The sequence below is a fragment of the Equus caballus genome, chromosome 25 (assembly GCF_041296265.1).
Source record: "Equus caballus isolate H_3958 breed thoroughbred chromosome 25, TB-T2T, whole genome shotgun sequence".
Classification (NCBI taxonomy): domain Eukaryota; kingdom Metazoa; phylum Chordata; class Mammalia; order Perissodactyla; family Equidae; genus Equus; species Equus caballus.
The window spans coordinates 41,280,212-41,301,588 of NC_091708.1; the positions used below are offsets into that span (position 1 = coordinate 41,280,212).

The 21,377-nt window shown below is 52.3% G+C and overlaps 1 protein-coding gene across 4 annotated transcripts in view; it reads left to right on the top strand.

Moving 5' to 3' along the window:
• NCS1 (neuronal calcium sensor 1) overlaps positions 1-13,377 on the top strand; it is a 52,889-nt gene extending 39,512 nt beyond the window's left edge. For all 4 annotated transcript variants that reach the window (XM_023629144.2, XM_070251671.1, XM_070251670.1 and 1 more), the window contains 2 exons: positions 1,243-1,360; positions 7,450-13,377. In XM_023629144.2, the coding sequence (XP_023484912.1) occupies positions 1,243-1,341 (99 nt within the window). In that variant the 3' untranslated portion in view covers positions 1,342-1,360; positions 7,450-13,377. The remainder of the gene's footprint in view (positions 1-1,242; positions 1,361-7,449) is intronic.
• Positions 13,378-21,377: the final 8,000 nt, after the last annotated feature.

Below are 21,377 nucleotides of genomic sequence, written 5' to 3' on the forward strand. Positions count from 1 at the left end.
CTCGTTTTCCCCGTCTACATTTGCAGACCTGCTGAATTCTCTCCATAGACCCCAGGATAAGAATCCCTTCCAGTCAAACTTTTTTTTTAAAACCTGAAATAACTCTGTTTTAAATGAGAGTTTCATAGCAGGATGGTAAGGAAACCCAGTTTTACTTGCCTTCGATAAAAGAATATAAACTCGTGACCTCGGGCCGGACCCCGGTGTGTGCCTGGGAAGTGTGGAGCCCGAGGCCAGTCCTCCCTAATGGGGAAAGGGTGCTTAGCACCTGTCGCACACGTGACGGTCGAGAGCCGTGTGGACAGAGTGCTGAGCGGGGGCGACTAGCTTACTCCCGGGTGGTCCGTTGCTGTTTAATGCCAAGGCCAGGCACTCCTTCATCCCCCAATTCACACCTCCCTAATTTTGGGGAACAAACACCCTGGAGTCAGATTGGCTGTAAGTTCTGGCTCTCCCAGGTACCGACTGTGGGCCCCTGCGAAGGTGACAAGCCTCAGTTTCCCCCCCCCCGAGCAGTGCCTCTTCTCCGGGCGGCCTTGAGCGTCCCAGGAGATGAAGCGTGTGTGCTGGGTGCCCCGCGGGTGGTCCTTGAGGCCGGCCTCTGTGCTTGTGGCACCCTCGTCGTGCTTTCCCTCTCTGGGTGCGGGAGGTGGGGTGGTGGGCTCCAGGGCCTTTTTCTTTTGCTCTCACAGGTTTCCTTGAGAGACGCTCCAGGGAAGGGATTCTGGCCAAACTATCCCCTCCCCCAAGAGACCCACTGAAGTCCCTTTAGCTCCACCCGGGGTCCTCCAGGGCTCCGGTGTAGACTGCTCCGGGAATGGTTTAAATGCCCTTCTGAGAGTGACCCCAGGGAAATGCGTTAGGCTCGCAGCCCATGGGATTAGCCACCATTTCTGGGAATTAATAGCGATGATCATGGTAACTAGACTTAGGGGCGCTTCCAGGTTGCCTAGCACTTTCGGCAGCTTGAGCTCACAGAGCACTCACCCCAGTGCCCTCAGGGAGCCAAGCAATTATCTCCTGTCCCCGGGTGAGGAAACAGGCCCAGAGATGTGGGTCACGTGCCCCAGGTCACCCAGCCAGGAAGTGCCCGGCTCTGTCTCGTGCCGGACTTCCCCTCCTCCTGAGCTGTCAGTGGACCCGCCCCGCTTCCAGGGGAGGGGTGTCCAGGGGCTGGGTCAGAGGCCTCTGTCCTAGGAGGCTGGTTGTCCCTCCACCTTCGGCCGCCTCTCTCTGTTCCAGAACGCCGACGGGAAGCTGACGCTGCAGGAGTTCCAGGAGGGCTCCAAGGCAGACCCCTCCATCGTGCAGGCACTGTCCCTCTACGACGGGCTGGTATAGTCCAGGGCCCAGAGCTGGGGTGAGTGGAGGCGGACTTGGGGCCTGGCGTGGGGGAGGGGGAAAACCCAGCCACAGGACAGTAGGGTTGGCAGGTGAGCACCTGGGTTTCCTGGGGGTGCTTGGGGTCTGCCCAGTGGGGGCATACCTGGTAGGGGGAGGCCCAGGAGGCAGGGCCTTCAGATCAGCCAGAGCCCTCTGTTTTCGTCATTTTTATATACCCAGACCCAGCCTGAGAGTTTGCTTGAACAGACGTTTCCCTGGATTGAAACACTGAGGACACTTAGTTCTGACCCTCGTCTCTGTTCCGTCCTCCATGTTGGCTGGGAGGAAGAGTGAATGACCCCCACGGTCTGTCCAGCCATGAACACTCTTGTGCGTGGCAGATGATGCCTTCTGTCCGTATTTATCTAAGAGTAGAATTGCCGCGACGTGGGATCTGGGTGTGCTCAGCTTTAGTAGCTACCACCGGACAGTCTGCCCACGTGGGTGTCCCATTTCATACGCCCACCAGGAGTGAGGAGAGTTCTGGTTGCTCCACATTCTTGCCGACATTGGACGTTCTCTGTTTTTAATTTTAGCTGTTTGGGTGGGAGGGTAGTGATCGCTTGTTGTAATTTTAATTTACATTTCTCTGCGGAGCATTGAAGTTGGCATCTCGTCACATGTGTACCATCCGTTTTAGCATCTCCTTTCGTGAAGTACTGTGTAGTTATCTGTTGCCGCATCCTAGTTACTACGAGACAGCAGCTGAGAAGATCAAACGTCAGGAACTTGGGCACAGCTTAGCCTGGTGCCTTTGGCTCAAGGTCTCTTTTGAGGATGCCGTCAAGTTATCGGTAGGCTGACCAGCCAGCCCAGTCTGCCTAGGATGGTCCAAGATTTAGTACTGGAAGTCCTGTGTCCTGGGAAACCCCTCAGTCTCAGGTAAACTGGGATAGTCAGCAGCTGTTGGCCAGGGCTGCGGTCTCATCTGAAGGCTTGCCCGGGGCTGGTCCGCTTTCAAGCTCACTCATTTGGTTTGGTGGCCTCCATCCCTCACCACGTGGACCCACGTACACAGGGCCGCCTACCAACTTGGCTTCCTTCAGAGTGAGCTTTCCAGGAGGGAGGGAGCGAAACTGGAGATGAAAACCGCAGTCTTTTTATGACCTCGTCTCGGAAGTGGCATCCTGTGTCTTGTTTTTCAAGAATGCCTTGGCTGCTTTAGACTATTGGCATTTCTCTATAAATTTTAGAATCAACTTATAAATGTCTACACACACACACACACACACACTGGGGTTTTGATTGAGATCGAGTTGAATTTACTGTTCAATTTGGGGGAGAATTGGTATCTTTATATAAATGTTGAGTGTTCCAATCTCTAAAAATGGTGTATCTCTATTTATTTAGGTCTTTTAAATTTTTTCTCTATAACGTTTTATTGTTTCCAGCTGAAAGGGCTTTCACATCTTTTGATAGATTCATTCCTAGAAATTTGATGTTTTTGATGGTATTATAAATAGTAATTTTTAAATTGTAGTTTCCATTTATTTCTGGCTTGTGGAAATTCAATTGGTTTGTGTTTATTGATCACATTTCCATGATCCTGCTAGATTCCTTTATTAAATCTAAGAGTCTGCCTGAGATTCTTTTCAGTTGTCTACGTTTTATTCCTTCCTTTTCTATTCTTCTGCCATTTGTGTCTTTCTCCTGCTTCCTGGCCCTGGCCGGGCCCTCCAGGCCAATGTCACATAGGAGTAGTGAAGGCGAGCATTCTTGTCTCTCTCTCCGTCTTGGGAGAAAGCTTTCAATAATTCACCATTAGTGAGGATGTTTGTTGTAAATGTTTTATGGATAGATTTTATCAGATTTAGGAGTTTCCTTTTTTTCTACTCTGCTAGGAGTTACTTGTTTACAAACAGCCGTGAATGGCGTTCATTTTATTAAGTTGTTTTTCTGCATCTATGAAGACGCTCACATGACTTTTCTCCCTTTGTTGTTGTTAATATGATGAGTTACGCTGATGGGTTTTTGAACACTATGCCACCCTTGCCTTCTTAGAATAAATTCCACTTAGCCATCATGTGTTACTCTTTTTTTATGGATCATCAGAGTTGATTTGGTGATATTTTGTTTAGGAGGCCCACGCTGTTCTGAAGCTTGTTTTATTATTATTGTTTTACACAAGAAATCCTTTTTCCTTGAAAAGACATTAGAATATGTTTTCAAAGAAAACCTCAATGAAAAGCTTATTTTTAAAAAACCTTCATATATAACCCAGATATAACCACTGTGAACATTTTGTGCCCAGAGTGATTCGAAAAGAATTGAACACTTACAAAGACTTAATACTCAGTAACTAGGTCACATAGAAACGTATAATCAAACCAATTTATAAAGGAACCATCATGCTTATTTCTATAATCTTAGAACACTCGGGCTACAGCTCGGGGTCCCATGGCGCGTACTGATCCACTGTCGAATTCTTCAGAGTCTGCTTTTGTGAATTACCACCAGTGGCCTCCGTGGCAACTGTCACATGACCTGATGTATCTCCCCAAGAAAAAGTCATACAATGTAATTAATTTCTTTACAGTGTGCGATTATTTTTGAATCACTCTATTTGTTTTTGTCTCACAGTTTTCTCTGAATACATATGTTTATATATTTCCTCGGCAACAATGCGTTCATAACCATATGCTGCTGGCTGTTGTCTTTGTTTTTTGTGTTTTTTTCGCTGAAGAAGATTAGCCTGAGCTAACATCCGTTGTGGCTCTTCCTCTTTTTGTATTTGAGCTGCCTTCACAGCACGGCCACTGACAGACGAGTACTGTAAGTCCACACCCGGAACCAAACCTGGGCCGCCAAAGCAGAGCATGCCGAACTTAACCACTAGGCTGCCGGGGCTGGACCTGTTTTTTTTTTTTAATGAACAACTTATAGGAAACATTTTTTTCTTTTGGAGACTCAACACTAAGAAAAGATTTTTAACGTGTTTTACCTAACTTGGCTTAAAGTTCATGTCCTGCATTGTCCACACAGGCTTTCCTTAACACAATTGTGTAGACATGTATCTCACCCTCACCAGCGATATGTCAGCCGAGAAGATGTAACTTCATTTCTGCGACAAGCTTTTCAGAGTGACGAGATCCACCTTTCTATAGCAGTTCCTGAAAACTGCCCTCCTCGTTTTCTCAGGCTTCTTCTAGAGCCTACTCGATATTAATTACATGCAACTTGTGTGCTGTCATTTCTGTGATTTATTTGCCTTCTCAGATTCCTGCAGTGTCGTGAGTCTTAGGGGAATTGCTGTCACAGAATCGCTGCCTTATTCAGGAGCTGAGGTCACGTGTGTTTCCTGTGTCGCTCAGTGTTGTCTCGGGCCATCATTTTTAACAGCTGCGTAGTATTCCATTCTACAGCTGGGTCATAATTTAACCAGTCTCACGGTGAGGGACACTTAGATTGTTGGAAATTTGGGGGCAGATTAAAAGAAAAAAGTTTACTATTCACAGGCAACGGTAGAGAGAATAGTGTAAGTCCATGCACCCGTCACCCAGCTTCACAACCACCAGTTCACGGCCGGTCTTGAACCATCTAGACGGTCTCCCCACCACCCCGACCTGGGTTATTTTGAAGCAAGTTCAAGACACCATATCATCTCACTCATAAACATTTCAAAATGTATTTCTAAAAGAGAACAATTCTTTAAATAATCCATAATGCCAAAAAATCAACAATAATTCCTCAATAGCCTCCAGTCTGCAGGTGGTCTTCCGGTTTCCTTTTTCTCACAATTTTTTGTTTATTGGAACCAGCATCTGAACAAAGGCCACATATTGGAATTGGTTGATAGGTCTCTCTCTCTCTCTCTTCTTTTTTTTTTTTGGATAAATCTCTTAAGTTTCCTTTAATCTGTAAGTTTTCCCCCTTCCCTTTTATTTTCTTGCTATTTGTCGAGCAAGACATTCTGTGGTTCCGCGCAGCCCGGGGTTTACTGCTTGCACCCTGTGGTGCTGTGACATGCTCTGTTCCCTGCTCTGTTCCCTGCTCTTCCTAGAAGGGGCCGTTGCGTCTACAGGCGTGTTTGGCGTTCCATATGATCCACTTTTGCAAGGACGCGTCGTGGTGGGGTTTGTGTGTCCACCAGGTGGCACATGACGTCTGGTGATGTCAGCAGCCGTTGATGGTCACCTCTTCAATCCATTCATTCATTCATTCATTCACTCGGTGGTGCAAAATGGTGTGTTCTCGAGCTGCCTTTCCTTCTTCGTCGTCAGCTGGGCGACTTCTACAAAGGCAAACTTCCCCTCGTCGGCTGCTTGGTACCCCGAGGCTCAGTGTTTAATAGGAAAAGTGCGATGGGTACTTAATTCTTTCTCTTTATTTATCAGTTTTCAAAATGAATGGGATTCCTAACACCCTTTAGAGGTCACCAATGAAGTTTTTAATATATTCATATAATTATGCGTTGATGGATTCAAATGCATTTGATGAGTTTCATTGTGTTTGTGGTTTTAACCAGCAGATACAATACTGCAAATCATGAGAGTTTGCAGATCACCACAGAAGGTGATGGATGTGATTGAAACCCAGCCCAGCCTTGCGGTGTTGGCATGGGCACTGGGAGGCCAGGAGGACACAGGCCTCTCCCCTGGGGCGCTCTGGCCTGCCTCTGGGCGACTGCTCCAGTCCTCTCTCTCCCTTCATGCCTGCACCGCAACGGCCACCCCAGCTCTGGTCCTGCGGGGCCTTCCTATTCCTCCAGGGCCACCTCCACATTGCTTCTGATTGGCCCAGATAATGTTTTCAAATCACCTCACACAAATCAGGGAAATGGTCCCCTTGGATCAGACACCTACACCTGTCCAGTGAAGGGAGCAGGGACATGTGATTTAAACACAGGCATGGAGCAGGTTACAGAAAGGATCTGTAGATGGTGCAGACGGTAACAGACATGACTGTCCCCCATGCTGCTGCTTTTAAAAAAAATTTATTGAGGTGAAATTCACATAACATAAAATTAACCACTTGAAAGTGAGCAATTCATTGGCATTTGGTACTTTCATAATGTTGTGCAACCACCACATCTATCTAGTTTTAAAACATTTGCATCAGTCTAAAACCAAACTCCATGCCCATTAAGCAGTTTATCCACACACCACCACCCCCGCACCGCGACGCCAAGCCCCAGGCAACCACAATCTTCTTTCTGTCTATGAGTTTGTCTATTCTGGATGTTTCACATAAATGGAATCATAAATATGTGAACTTTTGTGTCTGGCTTATTTCACTCAGCATGATGTTTTCAAGGTTCATCCGTGTTGTAGCAGGTGTCAGTACTTCATACTTTTTTACGGCTGCATAGTACTCCATTGTATGGATGTACCACATCTTGTCTATCCATTCATCCATCAACAGACACTTGGGTAGTTTCCACCTTTTGGTTATTGTAAATAATGATGCTGTGAACATGGTGTTCCTGGATTTTGTTGGGCACCTGTTTTCAATTCCTCTGGGTACGTACCTGGGAGTGAGATTCTTGGGTCCTTGTTAATTCTGTGTTTAAATTTTTGAGGAACCACCAAACTGTTTGCACAGCAGCTGCACCATTTGACATTCCCACCAGCGACGAACGAGGGCTCCAATTTCTGCACACGCTCGCCAACACTTGTTATGTTCCATTTTTTTGATGATAGCCATGCTAGTGGGTGTGAAGTGGTATCTCGTTGTGGTTTTGATTTGCGTTTCCCTGATGACTAATTCTGTTAAGCATCTTCTCGTGTGCTTATTGGCCGTTTCCTGCATTGTTCTTAATGGGTGCAAACCATTTTATCCTATGGCTGTGTCCTCATTTATCCGACCAATCCCCTGAGAGTGGACGCTGGGCTTGCTCCCTCCCTCTTAATTTTGCTGTTACTAATGATACTGTAGGAAACATCGTATTTGTTTCTTAAGGGTAAATACTCAGCACCAAATGGGAGGGTCAGAGGCTGTGCACATTTTAGGATTTCTGACATACAACGCTGCTTTGTCCTCTGGTTGGACCCCCTCCCCCGCCAGCTCTGTGTGCATGTGTCCTCGGCAGCCAGCGCCAAACCCGCCTCACCTCCTTGTGTCTTCCAGATGCCTGGGAACCACTCACCTCCTCCCGTGCCATGAGGCCACCTCAGCCCCGACACCACCCTCCCGTGTCCACCCAGCCCTTCTCCGCAGCCACGCCCAGCCGGGCTGCCCTGGAACCGTGAGGCCCGGCTCTCCCCTCCAGCCCTGCACCACCCCGGCCCCACCACCGCCTGAAGCCAGTGGCTCCAATTGCCAACCACCTCTGCTTGTCCGGAAAACAGCAGCACGGAACGGAGAAGGCTGCAGCCCCCTGCAACAGCCAGGACGCGGCTGCCTCACCGCAGCCCCCGGTTCCTCCCGCTCTCCTGTGTGTGTGCGTTCATTTTTTATTTCAAACAGACATTGAAAAAGAAAAAAAAAACTACCTTCTGTCCTAGAAGATACGGACTGACAGATGTGGAGGAGGCCTCGGGGACTCAGGGAATCCGCCCCGTCCTCGGGCAGCCAGAGAGGTCGCGGAGGTCCCGGCCTGGCCACGGGTGGGCTCGGGATGCTGGGGGGCTGCCTGGTTCGCGTCCTTGGTCCCCCGTCCTCCAGCAGCAGCACCGCCTGCGTGGCCAGGATGAGTAATGATGATGATGATGATTTTTTGTGATAACAGTATTGTGCTTTTTGTGGGGAAAGTGAGGTTTTTTTTGATACATATAGAATTGATATCTTTTATTTATTGGTGTTAACTGTTGCTGCTGCCTCGTGTGTCCGAAGCCCCCAGTGATGCGGGGCCCCCCGTTTACATGTGCACGCCCTCACCCACCTGCCCAGCGCCTGGGAGGATGGTGGCCTCCGCAGCGGCCGAGAAGCCAAAAACCTTTTTTTTTCTTTTTGGATACTGTGCTCCATGTTTGGAGAGGGGGAAGGTGGGTTTCTTAAATGGCTAATGCACTGTTCCCTCCTGCCCGAATGCCTCCTCCTTGAACCTTTTCTCTGCTCCCTGTGCACCTTCCTTCCTGTCCTGTGTCCTCCCCTGGGTCCATCACATCTTTTCCGAGGACCCCAGGGGGCATCTTTCGGTTTCTCCACTCTTGCTTTGGTGTTTGCAGTAGCCTGAGAATGGAGAGGCTCGTCCTGAGACGGGAGCCTGGAAGCAGGGATGGGTACATAAGGAAGGAGGGAAGAGGGGGTCTTTGCAAGCAAGTGAGCAGAAGTGAAGGCCCTTTCTCCATCCTTGGTGGCTTTTGAAAATCTCTCGGTTTTCTCCCACTCTGCTTTCCTGCCTGCCTGTCTGCCTTGTCCAGTAGACCACACAGCATCCTTCTTGCCTTCCCTCTCTCAGCTCCTGCTGGGAGGGAGGGGAGGAGCAAAGGGCTGCAGCCAGTGACGTCCAGGTAGTGGCCGTCTCTTGGGGCTGTGGCCCACGTGTGTTCACAGGGAGCTTCTAGCTCTGCCTGCCACTGAGACGGGGCAGCCCCAGACCCACCACCAAGAAAGTCAGACAACCTTGGACCAGGGGCCAGGCCCCCGAGGCTGGCCTTGCTCTGTGATTGTGGGCAACCCTCCGCCCTCTCGGGGCCCAGCTCCCCCAGCTGCAGAGCCAGACGCCTGGGCTGGTGGACGTGAAGGCGCTTCCGTGCCGACACCGTATATTCTGAGCCTGGTCTCCTGCAGTTTGCGGTTCTGCGGTCTGTGGCTGCGTTTGCTGGACCTCAACAGATGCGGGGACCGTCTGAGTCACTGTTTTGTCTCTTGGCACAAGTCCTCTTGGACACAGCAGCCATTGGGCCTGGTCTGTGGGTCAGATGACACACCTTGGCCCTCCCTGCAGGGCTTCCTGGTCCCTCCTGGACTTAGGAGTCATCTTTTGGCCCAGAACTAGTCCTCACCCGGGGAAGGCTTCTGGGGTGAGAAGCAGCCCCCCAGACTGTTTAGGGCCAGGCCTGAGTCCAGAATTCCTGCTGCTTCCTTGCACAGCCAGCAGCCTGTGATCCCCCTGCTCAGCCTGCCCAGGAGCGGAGGAGCCGGCCCTCGGTTCCCGCTGAGAATCGTCCTCCGTCTCCACTCGGCGCTTTCCCAGGAGGCCTGAGCGGCTCCTGCCCATTCCCCTCCGCCAGCAGACCCTCTGCCAGAGAGTGGCTTGCATGGCCATTCCTGTTGGCTGGACCTCAGCCGGCCCAGCCCTCTCTCCCTGCCTTTAGCAGGCCCTTTGGCTGCGCTCTGGCTCCACTGTGAGCCCCCCAGGTCCTGTGGGGACGGGGAGCAGTGGTTCCATTTTCACAGGCACCTTTGAAGGCTGGGCTCCTTGAGGTCACCCTCCTGCTCAGGCCACTGGCCCACGAGGCCCAGGACTCACCGCCAAATCCTGCAGCTCCTCAGCCTGCTCTGCCCTAGGTTCCTAGGGCAGGAGATGAACTTGGACATGGGGTTGGAGGGGAGGAGAGTGAGGCCTGTCCCGGGTCAGGCTGCTTCTCCGGGCTCAGCCTGAGCCTCAGTTTGTCTCTCTGGTCCCGTGGGGAGGAGCTGTTGTGCAGCCCGTCCTGGAAGCATCACGGGAAAGGGCCTGTGACTGAGTCCCCCGGGGCTGAGCAGGCAGACCCCTCCAGGGTGGAGATCTCTGAGTGTCTGTGGGAGGCCTTCCTCCCACCTCTGTGCCCTTTGGCTTTTGGTTTGGAGCCATGGTTGTGGCTTTTGGCCTTAGCCAGGATCCCGTGGACCCACGCCTCAGGCACACCTTGTGTCCATGCCCCCAGACAGCCCAGAGCTGCCAGAAGGGCCACCCTTCTTCCTGGAAGGGTGCTGGACACTGGCCATTAGCGCCCAAGCTTGCCAGACAGGGACAGTGCTGTCCCCTCCTCTCACTGGGCCCCTAGCTGCCGCACCCTCGGAACCCGGAGCAGCCCATGGGCCTCTCTCCCCAGCCCCATCAGATGCTGCTGTCTGGGGATCCCAGACCAGGCGGAAGCTGGGCTCTGCCCCTCTGCCATCCTGGCTCCCTGGGCCCAGGAGCAAGGTCCAGCCTCGGGCAGCCAGTCCTCAGCGGCCCTGGCTTCTTGCTCACAGCGCCTGCTCCCCGCTCTGTGTTGATGGTACTTAGGAGAATGTCCCGAGTTTGCAGTGTTTAACCAGGCGACGGTCAGAGTACGTGTCCCCCTGTTCCCCTGAAATGCTTTTCAGCTTGCCACCCACCTCCTAGACGACAGGTGCACCTGGGCTTTTGGGGACATTGTCTGTTCTCTGTGTGTGTGTAGGGGAGAGGTTGGGGTGTCGGGGTGCCCCCGGGGAGAGGCAGCCTCCCCCTGGAGAAAACCCCACTGCCCGCCGAGCTTGGAAAGCTCCCCGGTTGCCAGCTCAGCTTCAGCTTCCGAGGGAACGTGGCAGCGCCCCCTGGCGGCGATGAGCTGCAAAGGCCTTTGGGGCCCCCACCTGCCGAACAGATGATTCCAGAGGGAGGCTGCAGGTGGGGAGGCGAGGAGGGGCTCTGACTCCCCAGGCCAGGGCCTCCAGCCCCACGTTATTGACAGCGTGTCTCCCAGACGCCCCTCTTCAAGGTCTTCCCCAGGGGTAGCAAGTTAATTAGCAGAAGGGCACTGTGATGGGAAGCCTTGACCCCCTTTTTTTAATATCTGCGGAATAAACCCAATGGTTGATTTTTGAATGAATAAAAGGCTTTTGCTGAATAAACAGCTGGTCCCATCTTCTGTCTTGGCATCTAGGCTCAGGCTCTGTGTGCTCCCCAGGACTGGGACAAATGCAGAACCCTCACCTCGCTCCCCCAAGGCTGTACGTTTCCTTTTTCCCATGTCTTTGCAGGGGCCTGTGGTCCCGGGGAGGGCCACGCGCTCCCAGTCTGCCTCTGACCAGCTTTCTCCAGGACTCTGGGCAAGTCACTTCTGCTCATTGGGACTCAGTTTCTCCCTCCCTCAGATGGGAGCGAGAGCCCCCGCTCAGCCCACCTCACAGGGCGTTAGGGGAGCGGACAGAAACGTTGTCATCAAAGCCCCTGGCAGAGGTGAAAGGCCAGTGCAGGGGCTGCAATCTCTGGCGCCTCCACCCGCAGCCTGCAACTTTGGAAAGAAATTTGGGCAACTCTTACAAAAAAAAAAAAAGGCGATGCTTCTTGGCCGTGGTCGTTTTCTTTCTGTTTGCCTTCCCAGCCCCCTCAGAGCCTCTTTTTGGGGGTGCTGTCCTGTCTGAGTCTGCTGGTGTGTGTCTCTGGGGGAGGGGCAGGCCCTGGCCCCGGTGGTGCAGGCGGGGGCAGGGCCCCGGGGTGGACAGGCCCCGTGGCATGCCCACGCCTCCTCTCGTGCTCCTCTTGTATGTCGTCCATGTCACGCCAATTAAACACGCTTCCTGACTTGTTTTTGTCTCCCTTGTGTGGACCTGTTGCTTTGTCTGTTTCTGTTCTTTTTTTGTTTCATTTTAGGTTTCTTCTTCCTCCCGTGACACCCTTTCTCTTGCTTTGGGTGTCGTCTGCCCGGTTTCCCCAAGAGAAAGAATGTGCAGAGTGAGAGCCACAGGCATAAGGATTAAACCGGAACATTTCCAGGAGTGTTTCTGGGAGACCAAGTGTTCCGTAGAGTGAGCCCCCCACCCTGTGTATCACTCCCGGCATCTCCATTGCTGCCCATTTCATCTACAGGGGTCTCGAAAGGGTTTCTCTAAAGGTTTAAAAATGTCTGAAAACAATCGGCCTAGCCCAGTGGTTCTCAGATCAGTGTATGTCCGAGTCACCTGGAGGCGTGTGGACATCCAGTTGCTGGCCTCACTCCAGAGTTTCTGATTAGCTGGGTTTGGGTGGAGCATAAGAATTTGCATTATTGACAAGTTCCCAGGCCAGGCTGATGCTGCTGGGCTGGGGACCACCCATTGAGAACCCTGGGGAGCTGTTTGCCCTGCAGGACCTCCAGATGGCTCCTAAGGAGTGCTCCTGCCTCCATTGGCCTGGGGTTCAGGCTAATCACTCGCCAGGATGTGACTCTTGCCCCCGTGATGCGGCGGGCATTGATGACCCAGGGAGCGGTCGCTCACTCCGTGGAGGGGTGCGTCAGGAGGGGAGGCGGTCCGTGAGTAGCTCCCGTGGGAGCTCCGGGTGACGGTGATATCACATCAAGAGCACAACTGCCTTTGGAAATATATTATTGCTCTTGGCCAAAGGCTCTTGAAAGACACGTGACTGTGTAAGTTGATGAGGTCAAGCAGCCAACATTAGAATGAGCCACCACCCGCAAAAATAGGTTGTGTTTCACAGTTGGTTTTGTGAAAGGAATTGTCAGACCAACACCACCTGCGAGACAAAGCTGGCAGCCGGACAGCATCCACGGGGGGCTTAAGCAGCCACTGAAGAAAGGGATGCAAAGATGGCGCCCTCCAAGGCCACGCCGGGCACCCAGCATTGTTACTCGCTCTGGCAGGGTCTGGAGCGAACATGCCAGAACTCCTCCAGCCACACGGGAGTGAATCAAAGGCAACGTGGGAAGGCAGTGTGGGACAGTGGTTAGGGGCGGCACAGGTTCCAGAATCAGACTTGGTTCCCAGCCAGGTTCCACCACTTGACATGGGACATGTGTTCTAACTGACAGGATTTTCTAGTAAAGATGTGGACGCCCAATTAGAGGCAGGTGATGGCTCCACCCCCCTCCCCAAGAACCTTGCCACCCGATGGAATGTTAACAACAAAAGCAAGTCTTATCCTGCCAAATGTCCAAATATTTACTAGCATGCAGGTACAAAAGCTGTCATACACCGTACCGGCCTTCCGTCCAAGGAGTGAGGGGACCCAGAACCCAAGGACAATGTCCCACAGCACTGAAGGCCTCAGGCCGATGAGCTCTCTCCCTTGTTGGTGCAAAGATCTGAGCTCCGGGCAATCTTTCTACCCAACCATTTATCTGGATCACCTCACACTTCAAATGAAAAGTGACTTCTAACATCCTTCTGTTAATGAACAAACTCTGTGGTGTAGATTTTTAATAACACACATATTTAAAATGCTAATGTGATGCCTTCTTGAGAGCGGGTTCCTGACTGGGGTATTTCAATACTAAAGGACCGTCCCTGAGGTGGAGGCTCAGGTAATTTACATGCACGTTCACACTCGATTCCACCAAAGCGGTGAAGGGAAAGGAGGGCACAGACCCTCTCTGGGAAGACCTGGCTCTGGCTCAAGGGCCCCGTGCGAGGGTGGCGGGGGCAATGTTTCCAGCATATGGTGAGCTCGCAGTGGGTGTTAGCTGTTTCTGGAGGTGACTCCGGTCTTTTCCAGGCAGCCCTGGGAGGCTCTACAGGGACAAGGGTCAGAGCCCCTGCTGCTGTGGGCACAGGATGGGTCATAGTCCCTTGCTCTGGGTCAGGCTGAGGTCTACCCTGGGCAGCCTCCTGTGGGGTGAGGCCCATTGGAGGCACAGATCTGGCCTCTTCCTCACCATCTGGGCCACATGCTTTGCCAGAATGGCTCAGACTGGCTGCCGTTCCTTGGGGACGATAGCATGGGTGAATCCCCCAGGATGACCCATTCTCGCCACTAAGAGCCTTCCCCTGCCCTCCCAAACCCCAAACTCATATTTGCATGTTAGAAAGTATCTCCCTAAATTTTACTCCCCACAGCTGCCTCAGGGCATCACGAGGCATAGAGAGGAGAAGAGAAAGAGAAGAGTGGGCGGTGGGGCTGGACGTGGGGAATGCCACGCGGACCCCTGCCCTCCTGTGGTCGCCTCTTCCTTGAAACTTTCCTGGGGCGGGCCCCTGCAGCCTGTCCCTCGGGCACGTCCCACCGTGACAGTGTCCAGCTCACATCCAGGGACAGAAACCAGAAACTTTATATCCTCCAGGTTCCCTGGTCTGGAGAAGCCGGGTCAGGGTAGTGGCGGGGAAAGGGGCTTTGAAGGCCGCCTGAGTTTAGGAGAAGTGAGCTCACATAGCTCCGGGAGAGCCTTCCACTTGTTCCCGTATCTCTTGACCCCTCTTTAGCTGCGCACGGGTCAGCGCGGAATAAAGGACTACATTTCCCAGCCTCCCCTGCAGCCGCACGTTGCCACGTGACTCAGTTCTGACCAATGGGATGAGAGCGATGAGAGCAGCTTCCCGCTCTCTCCACCCTCGGGCAGGACGTAGGACGCCAAAGGAGCTTTTCTGGAGCCCGCGTCCCCTGCCGCGTGGAGCCGCCGCAGCAGCCGTGGACCATCTACTCTGGACTCTTAGGAGGGGGAGAAGCACACCTCCATCTTGATTAAGCCGTCCTGGGTCTCTGTGTCAACAGCCAAATTTATATTCTACCTAAGGTACTGAGTGATCCGGTGGTCGTTTTCAGTGATCGGATGCCACCTACAAGTGTTTGTATCGAAACTCTCACTGTTTCCCAAGTGATTCAGTAAAAACCTGTACAGTGCGATGCGCTCCCCGCGTGGCCGCTTCTCGCCCACGCCTTCCCATCCCCTCTTCCCTGCCCACGTGTCCCCCTCCACCGGCTCCAAGCGTCCCAGTGGGAAGGCCTCCTGGGGAGGGCTTTCTTTTGCTGAAGGACTAGGGACATAGTGGGGGCGGGGGGCAGAGAGGAGGCCCCATAAGCAGGAGGCCCCGGAAGATTCGGCCAGCTGTGTTTTCCCTGGGAAGCCACAGTGAGGGGACTGGGTGGGCTGGCCTCACGTTGGGCTCAGGAAGGACCTTGCCAGGGGCCTCGAGACGGGAGGCCCAGAACTCCTCACCGTCTCTTCAAACTCCCACCTCAGGAACTGTGCCCTTCCCCCAGAGACCTGAAATAAAGCCATCGCATAAGCAGATCTTAGAAGTAACAAATGTGATGAAGCGTAAAACAGCGTTGTTCAGAGAGCAGGATGAAGGGCAGGGAGATGTCATCTGGCTGAGGCGGGTCCTGTTTTAATCACTGGACCGTTCATTGCCCCAGTGGCGAGGGGAAGTCTTCGTGATATTGTAGAGGGCTCACTTTAATTTTGGAGGATTCTGAAGACCCAATTAATATGTTACATGTCAAAAGGCCTTCTCGCTTTTAGAAGGAGCAGATTTGTGCAACATCAGAGGCCAGAGCTGGGACCTGGGGGTGAAGGTGGAATGGGCTGGCCTGGGAGGAGAAGGGAGTGAGCTCGCCGTCACTAGAAGGGAATCATCATCATCGTCAGGGAAAGTCTGCAGCCCACTCTGAGGTTCAGATTCTATACCGACGCTCATGCGTCAAATCAACTGACCCAACGCTGGATGTTTTCTAAGTGATTTCTAGGCAGCAGCCTAAACGTCCCTGGAGTCCTTCACCAGCTTCCACAGGGATGAACGGGAGTCTGGCACGTACGCTGGGCGGTCACAGTGTCAGGCTTGGGCTAGAGCCTTTGGTGAGCGTGCTGGTGGCTCAAGAAAGAGGACGCACCCCTAGCAGGTCAGGACCACCAGCCACAGGTGGGCACTGCCGACCGAGTGACCAAGTATGCAGCAGGGTTGAGCTGTTCTCACCACTTGCAGTCCCCAGGGGGCCTGCTGGATGAGGAGGGACCCGGGCTGCCCTTAAAGAATGACAGGATCTAGATGGGTAAGGAGGAGAGGGAAGGGCATCCAGGCAGGGAACAGCAGGTGCAAAGGTGCAGAGGTAGGATTATAGGAGATAGCCAAACGGGGAAGAGAGGAATGCAAATGGAGCTCATGGCAGGTGCCTCCACGCCAGTGAAACATCAGATTTTTCTGGGATATGAATCCACACAGAAGGAAGAGACACAGGCCACCTTTCAGGGGTCGACCCCAGCACAGGCCTGGGCAGTCTGAGTTTGTTGCCCTGAGGCCCTCTTTACGTGCTGACCTGACAGCTCTTCTCTGCATCTTGCCCATTTTAACCATGAGCAAAGGGATCCTAACAATGTTGAGCCCGGTGATGATAACGGCTTGCGCTGAATGCTGACTGTGTGCCAGGTTCGCGCGCATCATCTCGTTTAATCCTTATGGCCGCGCCCCCTTGAGGCCGGTCCCAGGATTACACCCCACATTTTACAGATGAGGCTGCTGAAGCGCAGAGGAGAAGAGCCTGTCCAGTCTCCCAGTCTCTAAGGGGCTTCCAGGCTCCCATCAAACTGTCTTCGGCCAGAGGCAGGGGGTCGGGGGAGGCAGCTTCTGTTAAGTCCAGATCTGGGCAGTGGCCACTGGTCTCCCAGATGCCCGGTGCCCCGGAAGGTGAGGTCTGTGGGGGGAAGAGGCCTACCCAGCTGGGGCCAGGCGGTGGGCGGCCCTGAGTCTGGAGGGAGCAGCAGCTCAGAGGCAGGTGGGCGGAGCCAAGGGGATGGGGGCGGGAGGCAGAGGTGATCGGGGAGGGGGTTGCCAAGAGAGGAGACCCCAGGGTGCAGGAATGGCCTGGGCAGGCCTGGAGCTGTAGAATGGAGTTGATCATGGATTCGCCTTGCAGAGTGTGGTCCTTAGCGTCACGTGACAGAACAGGGAGCACTTGGCCGGTGCTCGGCTCTCAGGAAGCGCCCACGGACAGCCGCTGCAGTTGTGATGATTGCTAGTCTCAGGCTGGCTCTCAGCCCCTCCTCGCCCATGGCTCTGCCACCTCTGCACCTGTGTGCTGTCCTCTCGCTCCCAGTGAGGTAGCTACGGTCCTTATCCCCATCTTCAGAGGAGGAAACCGAGTCCCAGAGAGGTTCAGTGACTTGCCTGGAGTCACACAGCTAATAAATGGGAGAGTGGGGATTTGAGGCCAGGCCTGCTGGACACAAAGCCATAACCACCGTTGTGATCCATCACTTAGTGTCCTCTCTCTCAGGTCACCTAGAACTGGTACTTCCCATGGTCTAGAACTTTCCACCAGGAAATGTCACCTTCTTGGTGCAAAGATAAGTCAGACCCTTGGCTCCCTGGAACCACTGGCCCCCAGCTGGGTGTCCTTGGCTGGCCTCTGGCCTCTCTCTACCCTGGACTGTCCGGGAAATAAAGGAGGCAGTGAGCCAGCCGCTCCCGTGACCCCAGTCCTCACCCTCCTGGCCAGTCTTGGGACAGGGCAGAAGCGGTTTCTCCCTCCAGGAGGGATCTGATCAGCTACCGCATGGCCTGGGGAGGCCTGGAATTCCGGGGCAGGGTGGGGCCTGGGAAAGCCGGCTCCCTCCTGCGTTTTTGGCCGGTTTCTAGACATCTCCAAGCCAGTCCACTTGCCATACCATCTGGTTGCAAATTAACTAATGCGGGGGAGGGGGGCGGAAGTCCCTCCTCCCCCAAAGTTCCCGTCTCACCAGCACAGCATAGTTAGCTTCGTCCCCTGGGTTCCAGTCCTGGCTGCACCTCTGCCAGCGGTGGGATCTGGGGTGATACTGAGCATGACCCTTTTCGAGCCTCGGTTTCCTCATCTGTAAAGTGGGGATAATAGGAGCCCATTCCTCATGGAGCTGTCGGTGAGAATCGATGAAATGATGTGTCTGAAGGCCTTCCGTCAATGGAAGCAGTTAGCATTGCTGTTGCTATCCATCCTCCCCACCCCACAGTGGCTGCCTCTTCCTTTGGTCCAGTTTGGCTTCGGCGATGTGGCTTTCAGCTGGTATTTTTCACGGCTTCAGCCGCTGGCGAGACTGCACGGGAGACTCTGGTGCAAGTCCAAGTTTCTGGAGAGGAGAACTCCTCGAGTCAGGACCCCTCAGCGGCTGAGGGGGCGCCTCTGTGGTCATAGGGCTTCCTCCCTGCCTCCAGGCCCCTCCACACCCGCCGTGGAGCCGTCTCTGGAGCACCCCAGACCCCTAAAATCCTCAAGGTGCACAAAGGACACTTTGTGCAAATGACGGGGGAAGCACCTGCCTCCTGCTGGGCGTGGCCAGGTGCTCATGGTCTTTGCCCTCAAGGCAAAGTTTAAGTGCATCTAAGGAGGGGTTTAGACTTGACCTGTCCTTGCTGCCTCCCTCCCACCCCTTTCTGGAACCACGAGGACTCACAGGGTAAGATGAGCGGGGCAGCTGGGCCCCCAGGGCCTGTGTTGAGTTTGCACCCAGTCCAGCGCTGCTGTGGGCAGTCTCTGTTACAGGATCGATACTTGGAAATTCCACGGATCCATACCCAGCACACAGTGGGCTGAGGTTTGCTCGGTGCTGGAGGAAGAGCGAGAGCTTAGAAAGTCCCAAGGGACCGAGAAGGGTGATAAAATGATGTTTCCCAACAGGATTGAAACAAAAAAACAACCCACTAACTGGGAAAAAATATTTGCAAGTCATATATCTGACAAAGGCTTAATATCCTTAATATATAAAGAACTCTCGCAACTCAATCACAAAACATCAAACAACCCAATCAAAAAATGGGCTGGAGACTTGAACAGACATTTCTCCAAAGAAGATACACGGATGGCCAATAGGCACATGAAAAGATGCTCCTCATCGCTGATCATCAGGGAAATGCAAATCAAAACTACACTAAGATATCACCTTACACCCGTTAGAATGACAAAAATATCTAAAACTAATAGCAACAAATGTTGGAGAGGTTGCAGAGAAAAAGGAACCCTCATACACTGCTGGTGGGAATGCAAACTGGTGCAGCCACTATGGAAAACAATATGGAGATTCCTCAAAAAACTAAAAATAGAACTACCATACGATCCAGCCATCCCACTACTGGGTATTTATCCAAAGAGCCTGAAGTCAGCAATCCCAAAAGTCCTGTGCACCCCAATGTTTATTGCAGCACTGTTTACAATAGCCAAGACGTGGAAGCAACCTAAGTGCCCATCAACAGACGAATGGATAAAGAAGATGTGGTACATATATACAATGGAATACTACTCAGCTGCAAAACAGAACAAAATCATTCCATTTGCAATAACATGGATGGACCTTGAGAGAATTATGTTAAGTGAAATAAGCCAGCGAGAGAAAGATAATCTGTGTATGACTCCACTCATATGAGGAATTTAAAACTATGGACCAAGAACAGTTTAGTGGATACCAGGGGAAAGGTGGGGTGGGGGGTGGGCACAAAGGGTGAAGTGGTGCACCTGCAACATGACTGACAAACATTAATGTACAATTGAAATTTCACAGGATTGTAACCTATCAATAACTCAATAAAGAAAAAAAAACTGGAAAAAAAAAATGATGTTTCCCATAAAGGGAAATGAAAGGATTGGAAATCTGTCTTTATTTCCTTGCAAGTGGAAGGAGCTTCTCCAAGGAGCACCCGCCGGGAGGACACGCAGCTACTTCAGGAGTCCCCGTCCCCGCCATCCATCATACGTCACCATACCCACGCCCTGGCCTCAGGTCAACCAGCCCAGCTTCAAATCCGGCGGAAGCAGCGGCTGGCAACTCGGAGCTGCTTCTGTTCCCTAATCTTTGTGTGTGTGTGTTGGTGTGTCTCACAATTGAAAAAAGAATACATTTAACACCTTAGTGCCAAAAATGAAAGACCAAACTCAATTGTATCAATGGGATAGGCTTCAAATATTTAAGAGACCCGTACCAAAAACACAGGAAAAAAGATCTTATTCCCGTGAAGCTTGCACTGCTCTCCCGTGGTTTAGGTTAGTGACGACACAGCGAGTAGTCATTTTCTGAGAATCTAAACTCTGGTAAGTTGATCAAACAATAGGCAACAAAGTTGTTGCTCTCATGATTCATTTTTTTATTGAGGTAAAATTCAGGTAACAAAATTGACCATTAACCATTTTAATGTGTACCGTTCAGTGGCGTTTAGCATCTTCACCATGTTGCACAATCACCGCCTCTGTCTGGTTCCCAGACGTTTTCATCACCCTGAAAAGAAGCTCTGTTCCCATTAAGCAGTCACTCCCATCCTCCCTGGGCCACCGCCAGTCTGCTGTCTGTCTCTGTGGATTAGCCTATTCTGGATATTGCACATAAATGGAATGCTACAATATTTGTCCCTTTGTGTCTGGCTTCTTTCGCTTCGCATGATGTTTTGGAGGTTCATCGTGTTGTGGCCTGTGTCAGGACTCCTTTTTATGTGCTCCCTAATCTTTAAGTTGAGGGTGACCACGCCCATATGGGCCCGTGGGAGGGAAGCGAGCACCTCTCTACAGCAGGCTTGACTAAAGACAGACTCTCCGAGTGGCTCCCATCCACGCCCAGAGGGCCAGGCAGGTGCAGACAAGACTGTGGTTTCTGTTGAAACACCGCACCGTGCACTCATGGTGGGGGTAAACCATCGCGCACAGAAGCTTCGTATCGGCACGGACAGCACACTCTCTGTCTACTCGTCTGCAGAGTGGGGGTCACAGCAGGATCAGCATGAGACTCACACGGGATGATGACCAGGAACTTCACACACAGAAAACACTCAGCAAATGACGTGATCCTCACTGCCGTTCCTCCCCCTCGGGCAGACCTTGACCGGAAGCCCCACTGTGGTCAGAAGGGCCCTTGACGTGACAAACTCAGGGCCAGGGGCTGAAGTCCGTCCTAAGGATGTTGCCTGCGGGACCCAGGAACCCTCCAGGTCTAAGGGCAGAAGTTTGCTCTCTCTGGACCGTGCTGGGTGGTCACCGCCCATGTGTGCTTCAGTCCCCTGTCTTAATTTCAGGTCCTCTAGAAATGGTCCTGGGTCAAGGATTCGAGGGCAAGGGTTTGTTTGGGAGGTGATCCCAGGGGACGGATTGCAACAACCTTGGAGGTGGGTATTATATCTCCATTTTACAGATGAGGAAATGGAGGCTCAGAGAGGCTGGGTAAATGGATATTAACATTACGCTTGGACTCTTAATAGATTTTTTAATTGTGTTTTTTAAAAAGCCCTGTTTTCATGGCCAGTAAGCACATGGAACATGTTTAACTTCATTAACAAAACAAGAAATACGTATGAAAAATAAATATAACACATTTTCATCCACCATATTGGCACAGATTTTAAAAATAACATTCAATATTGGGAAGAGTGTAGGGGAATAAAGATGTCCACCCGCTGCAGGTGGAAGGATATGTTGGGACAGACTTTTTTTTTTACCCCCCCCCCCCAAAGTCCCCAGTACATCGTTGTGTATAGTTGTAAGGTCTTCCGGTTCTTCTCTGTGA